Source organism: Bubalus kerabau, chromosome 1, assembly GCF_029407905.1.
Source record: "Bubalus kerabau isolate K-KA32 ecotype Philippines breed swamp buffalo chromosome 1, PCC_UOA_SB_1v2, whole genome shotgun sequence".
Taxonomy (NCBI): domain Eukaryota; kingdom Metazoa; phylum Chordata; class Mammalia; order Artiodactyla; family Bovidae; genus Bubalus; species Bubalus kerabau.
Genome location: NC_073624.1, coordinates 93,411,320 through 93,436,975, shown reverse-complemented (window position 1 = coordinate 93,436,975; position 25,656 = coordinate 93,411,320). Strand labels below are relative to the sequence as shown.

Below are 25,656 nucleotides of genomic sequence, written 5' to 3'. Positions count from 1 at the left end.
GAAAGGAAGTATTAATATTAAATAGTTCTAATTAGAATTTGAATAATAGGCAGATACTTCTTCAAATATCCTTTGAGAGTCAGAAACAAGATGATAATTCAAAAACTATATATCATACAACCAAATTTTTTGAATAAAATAAAACCTAACTTAAAAGTTTTGATTAACAAAAACCAACTTTTCTTTTAATTAACTCTTTATTATTTGACATTTATATACATAAAGTATATATTTAGCTGTTTATACAAACTCTAGGAAGATATTCCAAATGCAAAATTATGATTATAAAGTATAAGAAGATACATCAAGGAAGATTGTGATTGAGTGCCAAATTTGTAATCACTTATCAAATATGTCACAGTCCTTTTATTCCAAAAAATGTTCACATGGGAACTCTAAAATGGGCAATTATTTATCAAAAGAATAAATGATTTTCATTATGTATAACATGGAAGGGGACACGATGCAAAATAAAGATTCTTCAGAATTTTTTTATGGAGTTGCAAGTAAGACAACAGAACCTAAGGCTATAAGGACCTGTCCAAGTAGAATATTTATGTTAAGTATGCCTTTATTGCTTGATTGGTAGAGTTGCTCTGTCAGCCACTTTTGGTTGAAGGATGGTGCACTATAGACACCAGGAAAATTTTTTCGACCACAGCCATATCCGTAACTGGTAATTCCCATTACAAAATATCGTTTACGTTCTGGTAGGTAGCACATTAATGGTCCACCACTATCACCCTATTAAAAAAGTCCCAAAATAGCATTAGTTACTTCCAGTAGTCTTTAAACAACAATAAATCTGGAATAAATTAATCACACTAATCATATATTTATATAAATATACATTTTTAACTTACTTCTAACTTATAAAGATGCATAGATTTTCAGTTTTATATTCCAACTGAAACAGGTATTCAGTCTGGCCTGTTATTTTTGAGGAACCATATAGCTGGTGGATACATTTTCCACCTGCATAGTTTTGAACCAAAATACTATAAATCAAATTGTTTGGATTTTTTAGTGTAGTTACTCAGGAGGAATATAATTTAGGAGCTGTGCAAAATACTATAAATATTTTCTATTAGAATACTTGTATTAATGCTATGTAGGAATGGTAGAACTAAGATATATAATGGATTCATTTAGGTGTGTGTGTGGTTTGCTAACTAGAGGACAGGAGTGAACAGGCATCTTGCAAGACATGGCATCTTTCTGAGTGTTGACATTGACTGGTGCAGGATCATAGGAATAAATAGCTAAGCATGCAATGCAGGAGACCGGGGTTCAATCCTTGAGTCAGAAAGATCCCCTGGAGAAGGGCATGGCAACCCACTCCAGTACTCTTGCCTGGAGAATTCCATGGACAGAGGAGCCTGGTGGGTTACAGTTCATGGGATCACAGAGTCAACATGACTGAGAAGCTAACATTTAATGGTATTACAAATGACAAATCTTTGTCATGGTTTATACTCGACTGTTAATACACTGAAACACCATTACTGAAGAGTATTAATCATTCAAAACAATAAGGACACTGAGATAACTGTTTTAATGCTTAAAGTTTAAGGACCGTGTTTCTAAGGTGTTTTCAAATTCTGTATATAAGGAAAGCATTAAAAAACTATTTTTTGACAATGAGAATGTTTCATTTATGAATGCAATTAAATTAGATTGAATTCTTCTTTTCAGTAAGATTTTTAAGGAAAAGGATACAGGAAAGATAAACCCTGAATGCTGCTGCTGCTAAGTTGCTTCAGTCATGTCCGACTCTGTGTGACCCCATAGACGGCAGCCCACCAGGCTCCCCCGTCCCTGGGATTCTCCAGGCAAGAACACTGGAGTGAGTTACCATTTCCTTCTCCAATGCGTGAAAGTGAAAAGTGAATAGCAGAAATCAAAATGAGTAGGAAAAGATCAGAGCATGGGACACTGTTTGGGAGTGATGTGCTGGTAGATTTAGAAGCAGTGAAGAAAAAAGAGGAATAAAGAAAGATTTAAAAGCCACAAGGGATAAAACAAAAAACAGATAAATTGGATTTTGTAAAAAAAAAAATCAAAGATGGGAATTCCCTGGTGGTCCAATGGTTGAGAATCCACCTGCTGATACAGAGGACATGGGTTTGAGCCCTGGTTCTGGAAAATTTCACAGGGTGCAGGGCAACTAAGCCTGTGTGCCACAACTACTGGGCCCCTGCTCTAGAGCCTGCATGCTGCAACTACCGAAGCCTGCACCCTCTAGAGGGTGCAGTGCTCTGCAACAAGAGAAGCCACTACAATAAGAAGCCTGCAACTAGAGAGTATCCCCCTCTCGCTGCAACTGGAGAAAGCCCATGTGCAGAAAGAAGACCCAGTGCTGCTGCTGCTGCTGCTAAGTCGCTTCAGTCGTGTCGGACTCTGTGCGACCCCATAGATGGCAGCCCACCAGGCTCCCTCGTCCCTGGGACTCTTTGCGACCCCATGGACTGCAGCCTACCAGGCTCCTCCGTCCATGGCATTTTCCAGGCAAGAGTACTGGAGTGGGATGCCATTGCCTTCTCTGAAAGACCCAGTGCAGCCAAAAACAAAAAGTGAGAAAAATAAAAAAACACGATGGGACTTCCCTGGTGGTCTAGTGGCTAAGACTCTGTGCTCCCAGATCTGAGAGTTCAATTACCACAACTAAAGATCCTGCGGTGAAGGTTGAAGATCCCGAGTGCCACAATTAAGACCTAGCGCAGCCAAGTAAATATTAAAAAAAAAAAAAAAAAAAAAATCAAAGATGGCCCTTCCCTGGTGGCCCAGTGGTAAAGAATCTGCTTGCCAGTGCAGGAGACATGGGTTGATCCTTAGTCAAGGAAGATCCCACATGCTGTGGAGCAACTAAGTCCATGTACCAGAACTACTGAGCCTGTGCTGTAGATCCTGGGAGCTGCATGTGCAGAGCTCACGTGCCACACTACCGAAGTCTGCATGCCTAGAGCTCTTGCTGTGCAACAAGAGAAGCCACAATGGGAAGCCTGCACACCGCAACAAAGAGCAGCTCCTACTCACAACTAGAGTAAAGCCTGCATAGCAATGAAGACCCAGCACAGCCAAAATAAATAACATTGTTTTTAAAAATCACTAAACGAAACAGAAACAAACCACAGACATAGAAAATAAACTTATGATTACCAGAGGGGAAAGGGATAGAGAGAGGAATAAATTATTTAGAAGTATGGGATTCACAGATACAAACTACTATACATAAAATAGATAAGCAACAAGGATTTCAGTATCTTGTCATAACAATAATGGAAAATAATCTGGAAAAGCATACACATATAACTGAATCAATTTGCTGTACACCTGAAACTAATACAACATTGAAAATCAATTGTATTTCTATTTAAAAAAAGATAGACAATAACAAGTGCTGACAAGGATGTGGAGAAATTAGAAACCCAAATAATCACGATGGTGTGATCACTCACCTAGAGCCAGACATCCTGGAATGTGAAGTCAAGTGGGCCTTAAGAAGCATCACTAGGAACAAAGCTAGTGGAGGTGATGGAATTCCAGTTGAGCTATTTCAAATCCTGAAAGATGATGCTGTGAAAGTGCTGCACTCATTATGCCAGCAAATTTGGAAAACTCAGTCAGTGGCCACAGGACTGGAAAAGGTCAGTTTTCATTCCAGTCCCAAAGAAAGGCAATGCCAAAGAATGCTCACACTACTGCACAATTGCACTCATCTCATACACTAGTAAAGTAATGCTCAAAATTCTCCAAGCCAGGTTTCAACAGTACATGAACTGTGAACTTCCAGATGTTCAATCTGGTTTTAGAAAAGGCAGAGGAACCAGAGATTAAATTGCCAACATCTGTTGGATCATCGAAAAATGAAGAGTTCCAGAAAAACATCTGTTTATGCTTTATTGACTATGCCAAAGCCTTTGACTGCGTGGATCACAACAAACTGTGGAAAATTCTGAAAGAGATGGGCATACCAGACCACCTGACCTGCCTCTTGAGAAACCTGTATGCAGGTCAAGAAGCAACAGTTAGAACTGGACATGGAACAACGGACTGGTTCCAAATAGGAAAAGGAGTATGTCAAGGCTGTATATTGTCACCCTACTTATTTAACTTATATGCAGAGTACATCATGAGAAACGCTGGGCTGGAAGAAGCACAAACTGGAATCAAGATTGCCGGGAGAAATATCAATCACCTCAGATATGCAGATGACACCACCCTTATGGCAGAAAGTGAAGAAGAACTAAAGAGCCTCTTGATGAAAGTGAAAGAGGAGAGTGAAAAGGTTGGCTTAAAGCTCAACATTCAGAAAACGAAGATCATGGCATCTGGTCTCACCACTTCATGGCAAATAGATGGGAAACAGTGGAAACAGTGTCAGACTTTATTTTTTTGGGCTCCAAAATCACTGCAGATGGTGATTGCAGCCATGAAATTAAAAGACGCTTACTCCTTGTAAGGAAAGTTATGACCAACCTAGACAGCATGTTCAAAAGCAGGGACATTACTTTGCCAACAAAGGTCCATCAAGTCAAAGCTATGATTTTTCCAGTAGTCATGTATGGATATGAGAGTTGGACTATAAAGAAAGCTGAGTGCCGGAGAATTGCTGCTTTTGAACTGTGGTGTTGGAGAAGACTCTTGAGAGTCCCTTGGATTGCAAGGAGCTCCAGTCAGTCCATCCTAAAGGAAATCAGTCCTGAATATTCATTGGAAGGACTGATGCTGAAGCTGAAACTCCAATACTTTGGCCACCTGATGCAAAGAGCTGACTCATTTGAAAAGACCCTGATGCTGGGAAAGACTGAAGGCAGGAGGAGAAGGGGATTACAGAGGATGAGATGGTTGGATGGCATCACCAACTCAATGGACATGAGTTTGAGTAAACTCCGGGAGTTGGTGATGGACAGGGAGGTGCTGCAGTCCATGGGGTCTCAAAGAGTCAGACACAACTGAGCGACTGAACTGAACTGAACTGATACATTGCTGAGATGGCCAAAAGGCACATGAAAAGATGCTCAACATCACTAATTATCAATATTAGAGAAATGCAAATCAAAACTACAATGAAGTGTCATCTCACACCAGTCACAATGGCCATTGTCAGAAAATCTACAAACAGTAAATACTGGAGAAGGTGTGGAGAAAAGGGAACTCTTCTACACTGTTAGTGGGAATGTAAATTGGTATAGCTGCTGTGGAGAATAGTATGCTGCTGCTGCTGCTAAGTCGCTTCAGTTGTGTCCAACTCTGTGCGACTCCATAGACGGCAGCCCACCGGGCTCCCCTGTCCCTGGGATTTTTCAGGCAAGAACACTGGAGTGGGTTTCCATTTCCTTCTCCAGGAGAACAGTATAGAGGTTCCTTTAAAAACTGAAATTAGAACTACCATATGACTCAGCAATCCCACTCCTGGGCATATACCCAGAGAAAACTATATTTCAAAAAGATTAAATGTACTGCAACGTTCATTGCATCACTGTTTACAATAGCCTGGACACAGAAACAACCTAAGTGTTCATCAACAGACGAATGGATAAAGAATATGTGATACATATATACAATGGAATATTACTCAGCCATTAAAAAAGTGATGCTATTTGCAGCAACATGGATGAACCTAGAGATTGTCACACTGGGTGAAATAAGTCAGACACAGACAAATATATGATATTGCTTATATGTGAAATCTAAAAAAAAGGAGTACAAATGAACTTGGTTACAAAACAGAATTAGAGTCACAGATGTAGAAAACAAACTTATGGTTAATAGGGGATCAGAGGGGAGGGGTAAATTGGGAGATTGGGATTAACATATACCCACAACTAGATTTAAAGCAGATAACTAAAGAACCTGCTATATAGCACAGGGAACTCTACTTAATGTTCTGTAATGACCTATATGAGGAAAGAACCTTAAAAAAGTGAATATACGTGTGTGTATATGTGTGTGTGTGTGTGTGTGTGTATAACTGATTCACTTTGCTCTATACCTGAAACTAACACAACATTGCAAATCAACTATATTCCAGTAAAAAACAGAAGTCTCATATTGTTGCATAAGAATGTAAAATGCTGTAGGCACTTTGGAATACAGTTTGACAGTTCTTTAAAATGTTAAGAATTGACTCAGCAGTTCCACTCCTAGATAGAATTTCCAAGAAAAACATACTTACACATAAAAACATGTACACAAATATTTATAGCCATGTTATTTGTAATAGCCAAAAAAGCAGAAATAGCTTAAATATCCATCTACAAATGGATGGATGAATAAAATGTGACATATCCAAACCATGGTATATTATTTGGCAATAAAATGAATAAGGTATTAATACATGCTATAATGGAGACCTTGAAAACATTATGCTAAGTAAAAGAATCCAGTCACAAAAGACCACAAATTGAATGATCCTGTTCATAGGAAATTTCCAGAATAGGCAAATCTCTACAGGCTGATGGTTGCTTTAATGGGAAGAATTTTTTGTTTTTTTTTTTTGAGGGGGGTGACAAAAGTGTTCTAAAAATTAGATTGTGGTAATGGTTCACTACTCTAAATATAAACCCCCCCACTGAGTTTTATACTTTAAATGGGTGAATTATAAATTATAAATTGTACCACCTTTAAAAAGGTGGTAATGAAAAAAAAAAAAGATTCAAGGCAAATATTTCTTAAGGTTGATCATGATTGTAGAAACCAAGGAATCAGGCAAGCATGATGATTTGGATTGTTGGAATAGTTAAAAAGGAGAGAAATAATTTAGACTTGAGAATTAAGACTTCACTAGAAAGTGATCAAAGGCTTGTTCAGTTCCTTTCTGTCTTTAGAAAATATTGCTAACGAAAATTATTTGGTCTTACCCTGCAAGAATCAAAAATTCCATCTTCATCACCTGCACAAATTGAAGTGTTAGGAACTATACCCCCATAGCTCCTCTCAGAATTACAGAAACTTCGAGAAATATAATGCACTTCTGCTTCATGTAACTCTTTGGTAATATTACCTATTAACAACAACAACAAAAATACCAGTTAAATTATTTTGGAGAGCAGACATTTTGATACCAATGTGAAATGTTCATGTTCAACAGGTTTTCTTTCCATAGTGACTGATTGAACAATTATGTAAAATTGTATCCAGATATGTATGCATGTATGAATGCCTGGAGATACGGTGAAAGAAAGTCTACCAAGTCTTAATGATAGTTATCTCTAGATAGTAGGAATTTCAGGTTACTTTTTTTTTAATGTTTGCTCTCTTGTGTTTCTTGGAGGTCTCACAGAAGGATCTGTAGTGTTACAAAATAAAACTATAAAAATTATCAAGGGCTAAAGAGGTAAATGGGGTCACAAAGAGTCGGACACAACTGAGCAACTGAACTGAACTGAACTGAAAGAGGTAAATGCTGAGGTCAGTCTTATGTTGTAAGTTGTGAATAATTTTAATTAAATTTTCTAATGATGCCGTCTTGCAAAATGTTGAACGTGAAAATAAAGCAGATTTCTAATTCATGTACTCCCATAACTTCTATGCTTATTCTTGAACATAAAGTGGTTCTTTGCTACAGAAAAGATAGGAAGATACAAGGTGACACTTCAGATTATTCTAAGGTTTATCCACAGAAAAGCTACTGTAACAGCAGCACCTGTACCATCAGGCTGTCTCAGAATTGCAGTTGTCACATGTGGAAGCTGAATATTTTTATGTGCACCACATTCTTCCTTGGCTTTTCAAGTAATAGACATTTTCCCCTTTACTGCAAGTGGGAAAATGACCAAACTGTTCCATTCACAGAATTCCATTCTCCTGGAATTAGTCTAGAGGTGACTATATTTGGTATAAGCCTGCTGCTGCTGCTAAGTCACTTCAGTCGTGTCCGACTCTATGTGACCCCATAGACAGCAGCCCATCAGGCTCCCCCGTCCCTGGGATTCTCCAGGCAAGAACACTGGATTGGGTTGCCATTTCCTTCTCCAATGCATGAAACTGAAAAGTGAAAGTGAAGTTGGTCAGTCGTGTCCAACTCTTCGTGACCCCATGGACTGCAGCCTACCAGGCTCCTCTGCCCATGGGATTTTCCAGGCAAGAGTACTGGAGTGGGGTGCCATTGCCTTCTCCGTTGGTATAAGCCTAGTCAATTGGAATACTTATCCAGCTTTTTTAACTGGAGCTGCCAGAGAAGAGGAGAAGGCAATGGCACCCCACTCCAGTACTCTTGCCTGGAAAATCCCATGGGCAGAGGAGCCTGGTAGGCTGCAGTCCATGGGGTTGCTGAGGGTCGGACACAACTGAGTGACTTCACTTTCACTTTTCACTTTCATGTATTGGAGAAGGAAATGGCAACCCACTCCAGTGTTCTTGCCTGGAGAATCCCAGGGACGGGGAGCCTGGTGCACTGCCCTCTATGGGGTCGCACAGAGTCGGACACGACTGAAGTGACTTAGAAGCAGCAGCAGCCAGAGAAGAATCTGTTTCACCCTAGTCACATGATTAGCTATTAATATAAGTTCAAATCAGCCTGCAGCCATAGTTCCACACTTATGAGGACAGGCAGCCTGAGAAAGTCAAGTCAACATGGATAGAGAATAAGAAAAGGAAATAAAGTATATCTAATGACATCCAAATTCCTGGATCAATGCATCCTAGAGGAAAGATGCATTTTTACCCTTGGTTTTCAAATAATTAAAGTAATACTGGCTGTATATAAAAGAGTATATGTAACATAGACATTAACCAGATATAATAATGAAATGAACATCTGTAAACCTACTACCTGATTTATGAACAATACTAACTCAGTGTGATATTGGTGTAGGGTTATTCAAAATAACTAGAGATTTTTGAAGTGAATAGGAGAGAGTCCAGAAATAGATGCCTGTGTTTTCTGTTCTGTTCCACTGGTTACTTAGAATATTCTTGCACAAATACAATCCTGATCAATTAAAAACACCCTCTTCCAACAACACAAGAGAAGACTCTACACATGGACACCACTGGATGGTAAATACCGAAATCAGATTGATTATATTCTTTGCACAAAGATGGAGAAACTCTATATATATAGTCAGCAAAAACAAGACCGGGAGCTGACTGCGGCTCAGATCACAAACTCCTTATTGCCAAATTCAGACTCATATTGAAGAAAAGTAGGGAAAACCACTAGACTATTCAGGTATGACCTAAATCAGATCCCTTATGATTATACACTAGAAGTGACAAACAGATTCAGGGATTAGATCTGATAGACAGAGTACCTGAAGAACTATGGACGGAGGTTCTTGACATTGTACAGGAGGCAGTGATCAAGACCATCCCAAGAAAAAGAAATGCAAGAAGGCAAAATGGTTGTCTGAGGAGGCCTTACAAATAGCTGAGAAAAGAAGAGAAACAAAAAACAAAGGAGAAAAGGAAAGATATACCCATTTGAATGCAGAGTTCCAAAGAGGAGAGTTAAGAAAGCCTTCCTCAGTGATCAATGCAAAGAAATAGAGGAAAGCAATAGAATGGGAAAGACTAGAGATCTCTTCAAGAAAATTAGAGATACCAAGGGAACATTTCATGCAAAGATGGGCACAATAAAGGACAGAAATGGTATGGACCTAACAGAAGCAGATAAGAAGAGGTGGCAAGATTACACAGAAGAACTATACAAAAAAGATCTTCATGACCCAGATAACCATGATGTTGTGATCACTCACTTAGAGCCAGACATCTTGGAATGTGAAGTCAAGTGGGCCTTAGGAAGCATCACTAGGAACAAAGCTAGTGGAGGCGATGGGATTCCCACTGAGCTATTTCAAACCCTAAAAGATGATGCTGTGAAAGTGCTGCACTCAATATGTCAGCAAATTTGGAAAACTCAGCAGTGGCCACAGGACTGGAAAAGGTCAGTTTTCAAAATACCAAACTGCTCAAACTACCACAGAATTGCACTCATCTCACACACTAGCAAAGTAATGTTCAAAATTCTCAAGCCAGGCTTCAATAGTACGTGAACCATGAACTTCCAGATGTTCAAGCTGGATTTAGAAAAGGCAGAGGAACCAGAGATCAAATTGACAACATCCGTTGGATCATTGAAAAAGCAAGAGAGTTCCAGAAAAACATCTCCTTCTGCTTTACTGACTATGCCAAAGCCTTTGACTGTGTGGATCACAACAAACTGGAAAATTCTGAAAGAGCTGGGAATACCAGACCACCTGACCTGCCTCTTGAGAAATCTGAATACAGATCAGGAAGCAACTGTTAGAACTGGACATATAACAACAGACTGGTTCCATATCGGGAAAGGCTGTATATTGTCACCCTGCTTATTTGACTTATATGCAGAGTGCATCATGAGAAACGCTGGGCTGGAGGAAGCACAAGCTGGAATCAAGACTGCTGGGAGAAATACCAATAACCTCAGATATGCAGATAACACCACCCTTATGGCAGAAAGTGAAGAAGAACTAAAGAGCCTCTTGATGAAAATGAAAGAGGAGAGTGAAAATGTTGGCTTAAAGCTCAACATTCAGAAAACTAAGATCATGGCATCTGACCCCATCACTTCATGGCAAACAGATAGGGAAACAATGGAAACAGTGAGAGACTTTATTTTGGGGGGCTCCAAAATCATTGCAGATGGTGACTGCAGCCATGAAATTAAAAGACGCTTGCTCCGTGGAAGAAAAGTTAGACAGTTAAAACCTAGACAGCATATAAAAAGCAGAGACAAAAAAAAAAAAAAAAAAGCAGAGACATTACTTTGCCAACAAAGGTCTGTCTAGTCAAAGCTATGGTTTTTCCAGAAGTCATGTATAGATGTGACAGATGGACTATAAAGAAAGCTGAGCGCCAAAAAATTGCTGCTTTTGAACTGTGGTGTTGGAGAAGACTGTTGAGAGTCCCTTGGACTGCAAGGAGCACCAACCAGTCCATCCTAAAGGAAATCAGTCCTGAATATTTATTGGAAGGACTGATGCTAAAGCTGAAACTCCAGTACTTTGGCCACCTGATGTGAAGAGCTGACTATTGGAAAAGACCCTGATACTGGGAAAGATTGAAGGTGGGAGGAGAAGGGGATGACAGAGGATGAGATGGTTGGATGCCATCACTGAGTCAATGGACATGAGTTTGAGTAAACTTCCCTGGCTATGGACGGGGAAGCCTGTCATGTTGCAGTCCATGGGGTCGCAAAGAGCCGGACACAACTGACTGAACTGATATAAATTATTATATAGATATAAGGATTTAAGATTATAATTATTTCTTCTTTGACATAGGAGTTATTTAGTAGTATATTTAAAATTTTTCAAATGTGTGATTTACATTTTTTTGGTCATTTTTAAAGAAGCTTTATTTATGTTTAATTTACATAACAATTCTCAGACTGTAAGAAAGCAATTCAATGATTTTTGGTAAATTTATACCAGGCCCACATCCAGTTTTAGGATACTTCCACTCCAGTGAGTCCTCTCCATGCCCAATTGCAGTCAGTTCCCACCTCCAGCCTCACACTCAGAAAATGACTGATAGAATTTCTGTCTCTGTAGGTTTGCCTTTTCTAGGAATTTTGTATAAATAAATCAGTTGATCATAAACATAAGTTGGGTTGTTTGGGGGTTTTTTTGGACTCTGTATTGTGTTCCATTGATCTCTGCTATGTTTAACCAACCAGCACTGCAGAAATACAAAGGATCATAAGAGACTACTACAAGCAAATATACACCAATAAAATGGATACCTTAGACGACATGGGCAAATTCTTAGAAAGGTACAATCTCTCAAGACTGAACCAAAAGGAAACCAAATTTGAATTAACAGTACTGAAAGTGAATCAGTAATTTAAAAACTCCCAGCAAACAAACAAATATCCAGGACCAGATGGCTTCACAGTTGAATTCTACAGATATCACAAAAAAGAGAAAATTATAGGGCAGTATCACTAATGAACATAAATGCAAAAATCCTTAACAAAATACTAGCAAACAGAATCCAGCAATGCATTAGGAGGATCATATATCATGACCAAGTGGGATTCAGCCCAGGGATGCAAGGATTTTCCAAGGTCCCTAAATCAATCAGTTTGATACATTGTATTAACAAATTGAAAAATAAAAACAATATGACCATCTCAATAGATACAGAAGAATTTTTATAAAATTCAATATCAGTTTACAAGAAGAGCTCTCCAGAAAGTGGGCATAGAGGGAACATACTTCAACATAATAAACATTGAGTATAATAAACATCATACTCAATGGTGAAAAGGTCAAAGCATTCCTTCTAAGATGAGGAACAAGACAAGGATGCCCACTCTTGCCACTTTTATTCAACATAGTTTTGGAAGTCCTAGTCACAGCAGGTGAAGAGGAAAAAGAAAGAAAAGGAATCCAAATTGGAAAGGAAGAAGTAAAACTGTCATTGTCTGCAGATGACATGATTCTATACATAGAAAATTCTAAACATGCTACCAGAAAATAAATCAATACCATACTGTCTTAATGGCTGTAGTTTTTACTATAGGTAAATTTAAATTAGGTAGAGTAACTTAGTTTTGTTGTTCTTTAAAAAAACTTTTTGACTATTCAAAAAATATCAAGGAATCAAGGTTCTTTGCCTTTCCAAATACATTTTAGGATCAACTTGTCAAATTGTATAAAAAACTTTGCTAGGATTTTGATAGGGATTGCATTGAATATATGGGTCAGTCTGAGGATAATAGCTATATTAACAATATTGAGTCTTTGAATCCATGAATGTAGTATGTCTTTCCATTTATTAGGTCTTCTTTAATTTCCCTGTGTAACATTTTGTAGTTTTAAGCATACATGTTTTGCACATTTTTAGTTTTTTGTAAATCTTAATTGGGATTCGTTGAGCTTCTTTATTATAAATTAAAGTTTTGTGTTGTTTTTCTTTTTCCATGAAATTCAGGTAGTTTGGGGCCATTATTTTCTTCAGCTATTTTTTTGTCCCCATTTTTTCTCTCTTTCCTTTCCAGAAATCCCACCATATGTATGCTGGTATACTTGATGTTGTGCCACAGGCCTCTCTGAGTGTGTTTATTTTTCTTCAAGAATTTTTTCTGTTTTCTCCAGATTATATTATTTCTGTTCTGTAGTTTAAGTTTACAGATGCTTTCATGTGCCATATCAAATCTCTAGAATTTCCATTCGGTTCTTTTTTAAATTGTTTATTTCTCCACAGGCATTCCCTATTTGTTAAGTCATTGTCATCATGGTTTTAATTCTTTGAACAATAATTTGTTTAATTTGTCAAACATATTTAAAGAGCTGCTTTGAAGTCTTTGCTGTATTCAACATCTAAACCTGTTCAGAGTCAGTTTCTATTGACTACTTTTTTCCCCTGAATATAGGTCACATTTCTGTGGGTTGTTTTTTTTTTTTCCTTAGTTTTTTGGATGTCTTACAGTATTTCTGTTGAAAATTGTGCATTTTCACATTAATGTACTGTAACAACTCTGGGTTTTGATTCTCTTCTCAACAATGTTGTTGTGTTTTCTTAAAAATAACTTGCCTGGACTTAAACTGTAGAATCTGTGTGTTCCACACTGTGTGACTGTTGATGTCTCTGCTCAGTCTTTAATTCTGATTTTTACCTTTTAACCTGCCTTCACAGGGCTTACCCATGTGTGTGCATAGTTGACTCATCAGTTAATGATTTGGGCTTTCATCCTCTGCTGATGAATCTATGTATGGTTTGGGGACTGTGTTCAGAGTTCAGTCAGATTTCAAGTCTGCCTTGGTTTTCATTTTATGCTAAGCTCTCTCAGGTTTTTTTCCCCAGACATGTATACATGTATGTTTCCCAGTAAACTAAGGATGTTTGGAGAGCTTATCTAGCCATTCTGTAGCTGTCTCATTTTGAGGTTCTTGTCAAATTTCTGAACTTTTCCACTCCTGGCTGCATCTAGGATCACAATCCCAGACCAGCAGAGCTGTGTGTTCCCCCATTCATCTCTTGCTGAGTCCAATACTTGTTTAAAATTTATTTAAAAAAATTTTTATTTAGTTTTTTTGAATCAATTATTTTTATTGACAGTGCTGCTGGCCTGGATTATCAACTACTACTCCAAATCAAGTCCATATCCTCTGGTAGCAAGATCCTTTTTCCTCATGATCCTCATGATCTTGGTAAAGCTATTATACTGACTGATCTGAAGGGGAGTTAGGAGCAGCCACAGCAAGAAAACTACAAGTTCCTCTTTTTACCCAAATTTCTAGATGCTTATAATAAACAAATACTCTTCAATTTATTGTGCGTTTTTATTTCCAGGGCTCTGAAATGGTTGCTTTTGACAGGTTTGAGTCTTTTTTTTTCCAATTTATGCTTATGTTGGGGGATGAGGAATTGCCAACCTCCTTATTCCATCATATTCCCATCTCTCTTATTTCTAAATTAATTGTAATCAGAGTATATAGTCTGTACATTACCTGTCCTTCAAACTTGGAGATTTTCTTTATGGCCTAGTTAGCGGTCAGTTTTTATAAAGGTTCTACCTGTACTTGAAAAGATGAAAGTGTCTGATTTTGGGGTGCAGAATTTTATGATTTGGCTATTAAACCAAGCTTGCTAATTCAAACATTATAATTTTATTATTATTATTTTTTACAACCAACACTTTTATTTGCATTTATTTTTTTGCAGCATTTATTCCCAGGCCATAAGTTTTTGTTTCTTCAGTTTCTTCTGGGATATCTTTTTCCTTCTGTGCAACCTCCTTTTCTGGTTTAGGAACAATCTGTTCTTTTTCAGTAAGGATCATCTCAATATGACAGGGAGAGCTCATGTAGGGGTTGATTCAACCATGAGCTCTGTAAGTCCTGTGCCACGTCTTGGGGGCTTTGTTCACCTGGATGTGCTCAGTGACCAGAGAATCTACATCTAAGCCCTCAAGTTCAGCATGACTCTCTGCATTGTTGAGCATGTGTAGTAAAATTTCAGCACTCTTTTTGGGCCGCCGACCCTGCGTCCAGCCCCACTGTTTGGCCTGTGCACACCTACCAGCTCCACCGTTGTAACGACGGAATGGCACGCACTGCTTCTTTAAAGTGACATCCTTCAGATACTTGGTAGCTTTTCGGATATGCATACCCATTATGGCCTGGGCAGTTTCACGAGTGTTCTTAAAGTGAACACAAACATTTGAACCTTCTGATTTGCATGATTTTGTGGGGTTTTCTGGGTCTAGTGAATAGCGCACCATTTTTAGAGGTCCTCAGGCCACTTACTGGAAAACCAAACATTATAAATCTTTACTAATTTTTCATCTGCATAATATGCCAATAATAAAAGAGTTGTGTGAAAATTCCCTACTATCATAGGGAAGTTATAATGTTTGTCATACAATTCTATTTTTCTTGAATATTGTCTGCAGAGACTGTTTTCTATGTTTTTTTAATTCCTTCCATTAGTTCAGATAGTCAATTTTTTGTGCACCTTTGTGTACTATAGAAAATACATAGCAATCAACTTGTTTGATACTAAACAGTACACTAAATAAAAAGGATACTAAATTTGATTCCTTATAGCCAGAAGCTTATCATTTAAGATAAGCAGATCTGCCACAGAACTTGCTTTATCACCTAGGAGTCTCAGAAACTATAGAAACACTTGGAACCATCATTCTCTCTGAGATAGTCCAAAAGTTTAAGTGTCTTGGCATGTAAGTATGTATAACAAAAGAAGTCTCTATTTCTGCTTTGGAAGATAAATTTCTCTCTCCCACAAGGAAGAAAAAAAACATAGAAAATTAAAACACATTTTCTTTTCACTGGTTTATAAAGACCTACTGTTTAAACTCATGTTATAAAGAGATATAAAGACATACATAAAAGAGTTCACCCTCTGCCGATTATCAGGAAAACCTGTATCAGCAAAATTCAGATTATAATTACCTTCTTCTTTTGTTCTTCCCCAGCCACTTATAAAACATGTTGTGTTTTTGTTTAGTCTTTGGAAAACACCAAAAGGTAGACAAATAGGCTGAATGTAATTATTATAACGCACTGCTTTTTTTAAGTGAAAAAGTGCAATATCATTATCATAAGATTCCATGTTGAAGTCTGGATGGATAATGATTGCATTAACTTTGATCTTCTTGCTGTATGGCTCACTCCCTTTTATATTATTAGTTCCAATCACAGCTCTCCATATTACAGGATTTCTGAAAGAAAGTAAATACTTTTGTTATAAACATGGTTATTTAAGTAAATATTCTTTTTCTCCCACTAGTTTTTGTTTTTCTCATGTTAGATTAATAACAACAAAAAAATTAATCCTACTTTCATCTGACAAAGTCGTATCAAGGAAAAACCTAACTACTGTGATGTAGTTTCGAAAGGAGAAAAAGATCAGTGGGACAGAAAGTCTCAAACGGATTTAAGTACCCGAGAAGAACTCCTTATTGCCAAATTCAGATTTAAATTGAAGAAAGTAGGGAAAACCACTAGACCATTCAGGTATGACCTAAATCAAATCCCTTATGATTATACAGTGGAAGTGAGAAATAGATTTAAGGGCCTAGATCTGATAGATAGAGTGCCTGATGAACTATGGAATGAGCTTCATGACATTGTACAGGAGACAGGAATCAAGACCATTCCCATAGAAAAGAAATGCAAAAAAGCAAAATGGCTGTCTGGGGAGGCCTTACAAATAGCTGTGAAAAGAAGAGAAGCGAAAAGCAAAGGAGAAAAGGAAAGATATAAACATCTGAATTCAGAGTTCCAAAGAATAGCAAGAAGAGATAAGAAAGCCTTCTTCAGCGATAAATGCAAAGAAATAGAGGAAAACAACAGAATGGGAAAGACTAGGCATCTCTTCAAGAAAATCAGAGATACCAAAGGAACATTTCATGCAAAGATGAGCTCGATAAAGGACAGAAATGGTATGGACCTAACAGAAGCAGAAGATATTAAGAAGAGATGGCAAGAATACACAGAAGAACTGTACAAAAAAGATCTTCACGACCCAGATAATCACGATGATGTGATCACTGACCTAGAGCCAGACATCCTGGAATGTGAAGTCAAGTGGGCCTTAGAAAGCACTACGAACAAAGCTAGTGGAGGTGATGGAATTCCAGTGGAGCTATTTCAAATCCTGAAAGATGATGCTGTGAAAGTGCTGCACTCAATATGCCAGCAAATTTGGAAAACTCAGCAGTGGCCACAGGACTGGAAAAGGGCAGTTTTCATTCCAATCCCAAAGAAAGGCAATGCCAAAGAATGCTCAAACTACCGCACAATTGCACTCATCTCACACGTGAGTAAAGTAATGCTCAAAATTCTCCAAGCCAGGCTTCAGCAATACGTGAACCTTGAAATTCCTGATGTTCAAGCTGGTTTTAGAAAAGGCAGAGGAATCTTTGTGAGAAAGGACTTTATAAAGCAAGACACTAAATGTAAAAGAAGCAACTAATGGATCTCAAACTACTGCACAATTGCACTCATCTCACACGCTAGTAAACTAACGCACAAAATTCTCCAAGCTGGGCTTCAGCAATACGTGAACCGTGAACTTCCTGATGTTCAAGCTGGTTTTAGAAAAGGCAGAGGAACCAGAGATCAAATTGCCAACATCCTCTGGATCATAGAAAAAGCAAGAGAGTTCCAGAAAAGTATCTATTTCTGCTTTATTGACTATGCCAAAGCCTTTGACTGTGTGGATCACAATAAACTGTGGAAAATTCTGAAAGAGATGGGAATACCAGACCACCTGACCTGCCTCTTGAGAAAACCATATGCAGGTCAGGAAGCAACAGTTAGAACTAGACATGGAACAACAGACTGGTTCCAAATAGGAAAAGGAGTATGTCAAGGCTGTATATTGTCACCCTGCTTATTTAACTTATATGCAGAGTACATCATGAGAAACGCTGGGCTGGAGGAAGCACAAGCTGGAATCAAGATTGCCAGGAGAAATATCAATAACCTCAGATAGGCAGATGACACCACCCTTATGGCAGAAAGTGAAGAGGAACTAAAGAGCCTCTTGATGAAAGTGAAAGAGGAGTGAAAAAGTTGGCTTAAAGCTCAACATTCAGAAAAGGAAGATCATGGCATCTGATCCCATCACTTCTTGGCAAACAGATGGGGAAACAGTAGAAATAGTGTCAGACTTTATTTCTTTGGGCTCCAAAATCATTGCAGATGGTGACTGCAGCCATGAAATTAAAAGATGCTTACTCCTTGGAAGGAAAGTTATGACCAACCTAGATAGCATATTGAAAAGCAGAGACATTCCTTTGCCAACAAAGGTCCATCTAGTCAAGGCTATGGTTTTTCCAGTGGTCATGTATGGATGTAAGAGTTGGACTGTAAAGAAAGCTGAGTGCTGAAGAATTGATGCTTTTGAACTGTGGTGTTGGAGAAGACTCTTGAGAGTCCCTTGGACTGCAAGGAGATCCAACCAGTCCATTCTAAAGGAGATCAGCCCTGGGTGTTTTTTGGAATGAATGATACTAAAGCTGAAACTCCAATACTTTGACCACCTCATGTGAAGAGTTGACTCATTGGAAATGACTCTGATGCTGGGAGGGATTTGGGGCAGGAGGAAAAGAGGACTACAGAGGATGAGATGGCTGGATGGCATCACCGACTTGATGGACATGAGTTTGAGTGAACTCCAGGAGTTGGTGTTGGACTGGGGGGCCTGGCGTGCTGCGATTCATGGGGTCACAAAGAGTCAGACATGACTGAGCTACTGAACTGAACTGAACTGAATGGATCTTGACAGTCTTTTAAAAAAAAAGCAAGCAGAAATAAAACTAAACTAAAAAATCTTTTATAGGTCAAAAATTAACAATTAAAGCCCCAAGTGGTTAATAGTTACTGCATTTGAATTTGGTTTGGAGGAACTATTTACTTTATACCCTGTTGTTTACAAATGCTGAAGCTCTTCTCATCCTTCAAATTGGCAAACCGTGTGTATGCATATTTGATGATTATGCTCAGTACAGACAAGAGTCAGAGGAACAAAGTTACTCTTATTCATTGGGGAAAATACAAATAGATGGGTACTTTGGCAGCATGTACCAGTAACCTATAAAAACTACGTTGTATTTGACACTGCAATACAGTTTTCTAGAATTTATTCCAAGGAAGTAGAAGATACTTAGCTATCTTAAAAGTGGACTAGGTAACCTCTAAAAACTTTGTAAAAATATTTTAAAGTCCTAGTTCTATTGTGTTTAAAAGGAAATTATAGCTTAAATGCTTTAAGCTACTTTTAAATACCTGTATACATGTCAGGAAGCAACAGTTAGAACTGGACATAGAACAACAGACTGGTTCCAAATAGGAAGGGGAGTACGTCAAGGCTGTATATTGTCACCCAGCTTATTTGACTTATATGCAGAGTACATCATGAGAAACGCTGGGCTGGAGGAAGCACAAGCTGGAATCAAGTTTGCTGGGAGAAAAATCAATAACCTCAGATATGCAGATGACACCACCCTTATGGCAGAAAGTGAAGAAGAACTAAAGATGAAACTCCTCTTGATGAAAGTGAAAGAGGAGAGTGAAAATGTTGACTTAAAGCTCAACATTCAGAAAACGAAGATCATGGCATCTGGTCCCATCACTTCATAGGAAATAGATGGGTAAACAGTGGAAACAGTGGCTGACTTTATTTTTCTGGACTCCAAAATCACTACAGATGGTGATTGCAGCCATGAAATTAAAAGACGCTTGCTCCTTGGAAGGAAAGTTATGACCAACCTAGACAGCATATTAAAAAGCAAAGACATTACTTTGCCAACAAAGGTCCATCTAGTGAAGGCTATGGTTTTTCCAGTAGTCATGCATGGATGTGAGAGTTGGACTATAAAGAAAGCTGAATGTCGAAGAATTGATGCTTTTGAACTATGGTGTTGGAGAAGACTCTTGAGAGTCCCTTGGACTGCAAGGAGATCCAACCAGTCCATCCTAAAGGAGATTAGTCCTGGGCGTTCATTGGAAGGACTGACGCTAAAGCTGAAACTCCAATACTTTGGCTACCTGATGCAGAGAGGTGACTCATTTGAAAAGACCCTGTTGCTGGGAAAGATTGAGGGCTGGAGGAGAAGGGGACAACAGAGGATGAGATGGTTGGATGGCATCACCGACACAATGGACATGGGTTTGGGTGGACTCTGGGAGTTGGTGATGGACAGGGAGGTCTGGCGTGCTGCAGTTCATGAGGTTGCAAAGTCGGACACGACTGAGCGACTGAACTGAATTTTTAAATAATGTTTCTTTTCTTTCTTGAATTAAATTATCTTTAAAGATAAAGATAAAATTAATTTATCTTTCTTGAATTAAAATTTTTTCAGTTTTATTGAGAAATAATTGACATACACCATTGTATAAGATTAAGGCGTACTGCACATTGATCTACATATATTGTAAAGTGATTACCACAATAGGTTTAATTAACATCCATTATCTCATTTATATGCAATAAAAAGGAAGGAAAAAAATTCTCCTTGTGATGAAAACTCTTAGGACATACTCTCTTAACAATTTTCCTGTATATCATACAGCAGTCTTAACTATACTCATCATGTTGTACGTTACATTCCTAGTTCTTATTTATCTTATGATGGAAGTTTGTACCTTTGACTACCTCTCCTCCAATATCCCTTCTCCCCACAGCCTGCCTCTGGAAACAAGCCACAAATCTCATCTCTTTTTCTCTGAATTTGGTGGGGATTTTTTGTTTTTCTTGGATTCTACTTATAACTGAGAACATGCAGTATGAATTTGTCTGTCAGACTTATTTCACTTAGCATGATGCCTTCAAGATCCATCCACAGTGTCACAAATGATAGGATTTCCTCATTATTTATGGCTAAATTACACACAGACACACACACCACATTTCTTTACTTTTTTATCCATTCATCCATCACTTGTCACTTAGAAGCTGTTATAAATAATTCTGCTATGAACATGGGGTGCAGATATCTTTTTGAGTTAATGTTTCATCCCTTTTGGATATAGTCCCAGAGATAAAATTGCTGGATCATGTTATAGTACTATTTTTAATTTTTCAAGAACCCTCCATACTGTTTGTCCATAGCAGATATACCAATTTATATGCTCCTAGAAGCAGTTCACAAGTGTTCCTTTTCCTCCACATCCACACCAGCATTTGTTAGCTGTCTTTTTTGATGATGGTCATTGTAAGGTAATATTTCATTGTGGTTTTAATTTACATGTCCCTAATGACTAGTGAGTTGAGCATCTTTTTGGGTACCTGTTGACCATTCATTTATCTTCTCTGGAAAAATATCTACTCAGATTCTATACCCATTTAAAAAATCTTATGATCCTTTGTATATCTGTGGTATAAGTTATACTATGTCCTTTTGCATTTATAAGTTTGTTGATTTGGGTCCTCCCTCTTTTTTCCTTGGTAAGTAAGGGTTTATCAATTTTGTCTATCTTTTCAAAGAACCAACTCTTAGTTTGGTTAATGTTTTATATATTTTTGGTATCTATTTAACACTGTGCTAATCTTTATTATTTCCTTCCTTCTAATTTTAGGTTCAGTTTCTTCTTTTTCTAGTTCCTTCAGGTACAGAGGTGGGTTCTTTATTTGGTATTATCTTGCTTCTTAATATATACATTTATTGCCATGAACTTCTCCCTTAGAACTGCTTTTGCTGCTTAAGTTGTGTTTCCATTTTTGTCTCAAAATCCTTTTTAAATTTCTCTTTTAGTTTCTTCTTTGATCCATTGGTTTCCTAGGAGAGTATTGTTTAATTTCCATGTATTCATGCATTTTCCAATTTTCCTCTTTTTATTGATTTCTATTTTCATGCTATTGTGTTCAGAGAAGATCCTTGGTATGATTTCGGTCTCCTTGAATTTGCTGACTTGTTTTGTGGCCTAACATATGGTCTGTCGTAGAAAATGTTCCATGTGTACTTGAGAAGAATGTATAATCTGCTGCTGTTGGCTAGAAGGTTCTGTCTATGTCTGTTAAGTCCTTCTTGATCTATAGCATTGTTTAAATCTGCTGTTGCCTTATTGATTCTCTCTCTAGATGATCTGTCAATTGTTAAGATCCCCAACTAAAGTCCCCAACTATTACTGAATTGCTATTTATTTCTCCTTTTAACTCTGTTAGTTCTTGCTTTATATATTTAGATGTTCCAGTGTTGGATGCATAAATACTGTTATTATATCTTCTTGATGGCTTGACCCCTTTATTATTGTTGTTCAGTCGCTAAGTTGTGTCTGACTCTTTGACGGACTACAGCACAACAGGCTTCCCTGTCCTTCATCATCTTCTGGAGTTTGCACAGATTCATGTGCATTGAGTAGGTGATGCTATCTAACCATCTCATCTTCTCCTACCCTCTTCTCCTTTTCCCTTCAATCTTTCCCAGCATCAGGGTCTTTTCCATTGTATGCTGATCTTTTCTTGTCTCTTTTACCATTTTATGCTTAAAGTCTATTTTGTCTAATATAAATACCCTTGCTTTTTAGGAGGTTACCAATTTCTTGAAATATCTTTTTCCATCCCTTCACTCTGTCTATATGTGCCTTAAAAAAATTTTTTTTTAATTTATCTATTTGGCTGCTTCAGATCTTCATTGCTGACATGGAATCTTTGTTGCTGCACATGGGACCTTCATAGTCTCATGGGGAACTTTCACTGTGATGTGTGTGCTGTCTGGTTGTGGCATGCAGGCTCAGTTGCTCCATGGCATATGAGATCTTAGTTCCCTGGAACTGAACTGCACCCCCTGCATTGCAAGAGAAACTTGTAACTGCTGAACCACCAGGGAAGTCCCCTATGTGTGCCTTTAAAGCTAAAGTGAGTCGCTTGTAGACAGAAAATTGTTGGATAAAGACTTCCTGAACAAACAAAAGCTGAAGGAGTTCATTACTACTACATTAACCTTACAAAAGAATTCTAGAAAAACATCTTTTGCTTCATTGACTATGTTAAAGCCTTTGTGTGGATCACAACAAACTGTGGAAAATTCTTAAAGGGATGGGAATACCAGACCACCTTACCTGCCTCCTGAGAAACCTGTATGCAGGTCCAGAAGCAACAGTTAGAACTGGACATGGAACAATGGACTGGTTCAAAGTTGGGAAAAGAGTACGTCAAGGCTGTATATTGTCACCCTGCTTATTTAACATATATGCAGAGTACATCATGTGAAATGCTGGGCTGGATGATTCACAAGCTGGAATCAAGATTGCTGGGAGAAATATCAATAACCTCAGATATGTAGATGATAACCACCCTAATGGCAGAAAGTGAAGAGAAACTAAAGAGCCTCTTGATGAGAGTGAAAGAGGAGAGTGAAAAAGCTGGCTTAAAACTCAACATTCAGAAAACTAAGATCATGGCATCTGGTTCCATCACTTCATGGCAAATAGATGGGGAAACAATGGAAACAGTGACAGACTTTATATTCTTCGGCTCCAGAATCACTGTGGACGGTGACTGCAGCCATGAAATTAAAAGACATTTGCTCCATGGAAGAAAAGCTATGACAAACCTAGACAGTGTATTAAAAAGCAGAGACATTACTTTGCTGACAAAGGTCTATGTAGTCAAAGCTGTGGTTTTTCCAGTATCATGTATGGATGTGAGAGCTGGGCCATAAAGAAGACTGAGTGCCGAAGAATTGATGCTTTTGAATTGTGTTGGAGAAGACTCTTGAGTCCCTTGGACTGCAAGGAGATCAAGTTAGTCAATCCTAAACGAAATCAACCCTGAATATTTGTTGGAAGGACTGATGCTGAAGCTGAAGTGCCAATCCTTTGGCCACCTGATGTGAAGAGCTGACTTACTGGAAGAGACCCTATGCTGGGAAAGACATGGAAACCCACTCCAGTATTCTTGCCTGGAGAATTTCATGGAAAGAGGAGCCTGGCAGGCTACAGTCCATGGGATCGCAAAGAGTCAGGCATGACTGAGTGACTAACACACTTACTGATACTAGGAAAGATTGAAGGCAGGAGGAGAAGGAGGTAACAGAGGACAAAATGGTTGGATGCCATCACTGACTCAATGGACATGAATTTGAGCAAACGCTGAAAGATGGTGAAGGACTTGGAAGACTGGCGTGCTACAGTCCATTGGGTCACAGGGTCAGACACAATTGATCGACTGAACAACAGCCTTACAAGAAGTGCTAAAGGAAGTTCTTCGAGTGAAAGTAAAAGGACACTAATTAACATCGTAAAGACATTAAAAGGTAGTGCAAAACTCATTGGTAATGGTAAACATACAGTCAAACTTACATTCTGTAATTTGGTAATAGTGGCACATAATTTACTTACAATTTTAGTTTAAAAGTTAAATTAATGTAGTAAAAATAATCATAACTATAATCATCTATTAGTTACATAAAAATACATAAATCATGACAACAGTATCCTAAAATGTGAGGTGGAGGAAAAGCTAAAGTGTAAAGTTTAGGAATTCTATTGAAGTTGTAACAGCTTAAAATATGATGTTATAATTTTAAGATAGTTTGTGTAAACTTCTTGATAATCTCAAGGGGAAAACCTGCAGCAATTACACAAAGGACACAATAAAGAAGTCAAAGCAACATTAGCATATGTAAAACAGATAGTGGGAAGTTGGTGTATGACACAGGGACCCCTACCCTATGCTCTGTGACAAGAGGGCAGGGACATATGTATACTTATGGCTGATTCACATTGTTGTATGGCAGAAACCAACACAACTTTGTAAAACAATTATTCTCCAATTAAAAATAAACTAAAAAAAAGAAGTCAAGGCATACTGATACCAAAAGACATCAAAGCACATGCACACACAAAACAGCAGGCTAATAAACAAGGAATAATGGATCTATTAAAAAAAAAAAACAGAAAACAATTAAAATGGCAATAGTAAGTCCTTACCTATCAATAATTAGTTTAAATGTAAACAGAGTAAATCCTCCATCAAATGACAAAGAATAGCTAAATCAGTTTATATTACTTACTGTGTGGATCACCACAAACTGGAAAATTCTTAGAGAGATAGGAATACCAGACCACCTTACCTGCCTTCTGAGAAACCAGTATGTAGGTCAAGAAGCAGCAGTTAGAACCAGACATGGAACCTGACTGGTTCAAAACTGGGGAAGAAGTACGTCAAGGATGTATATTGTCACTCTGCTTACTTAACTTACACGCAGAGTATGTCATGCAAAATGCTGGGTTGGATGAAGCACAAGCTAGAATCAAGATTGCTGGGAGAAATATCAATAACCTCAGATATGCAGACGACACCATCCTTATGGCAGAAAGTAAAGAACAACTGAAGAGCCTCTTGATGAGGGTGAAAGAGGAGAGTGAAAAAGCTGGCTTAAAACTCAACATTCAGAAAACTAAGATCATGGCATCTGGTTCCATCATTTCATGGCAAATAGATGGGGAAACAATGGAAACAGTGTCAGACTTTATATTCTTGGGCTCCAAAATCATTGCTGATGGTGACTGCAACCATGAAATTAAAAGATGCTTGCTCCTTGGAAGAAAAGCTATGACCAACATAGGCAGCATATTAAAAAGCAGAGACATTACTTTGCCAACAAAGGTCCATCTAGTCAAGGCTATGGTTTTTCCAGGAGTCAGGTATGGATGTGAGAGTTGGACTATAAAGAAAGCTGAGCACTGAAGA

The 25,656-nt window shown here is 38.1% G+C and overlaps 1 protein-coding gene and 1 pseudogene across 1 annotated transcript in view; both read right to left on the bottom strand.

Annotated features, from left to right (window-relative positions):
- Positions 1 to 492: 492 nt before the first annotated feature.
- The window catches only part of TMPRSS12 (transmembrane serine protease 12), a 32,661-nt gene continuing 7,497 nt past the window's right edge, over positions 493 to 25,656 (bottom strand). The window contains exons 3-5 of the mRNA XM_055580123.1: positions 15,906 to 16,174; positions 6,864 to 7,006; positions 493 to 744 (exon numbers count right to left, since the gene is read on the bottom strand). Of these exons, the coding sequence (XP_055436098.1) occupies positions 493 to 744; positions 6,864 to 7,006; positions 15,906 to 16,174 (664 nt within the window). The remainder of the gene's footprint in view (positions 745 to 6,863; positions 7,007 to 15,905; positions 16,175 to 25,656) is intronic.
- On the bottom strand, positions 14,659 to 15,389 carry LOC129653774 (60S ribosomal protein L17-like; annotated as a pseudogene).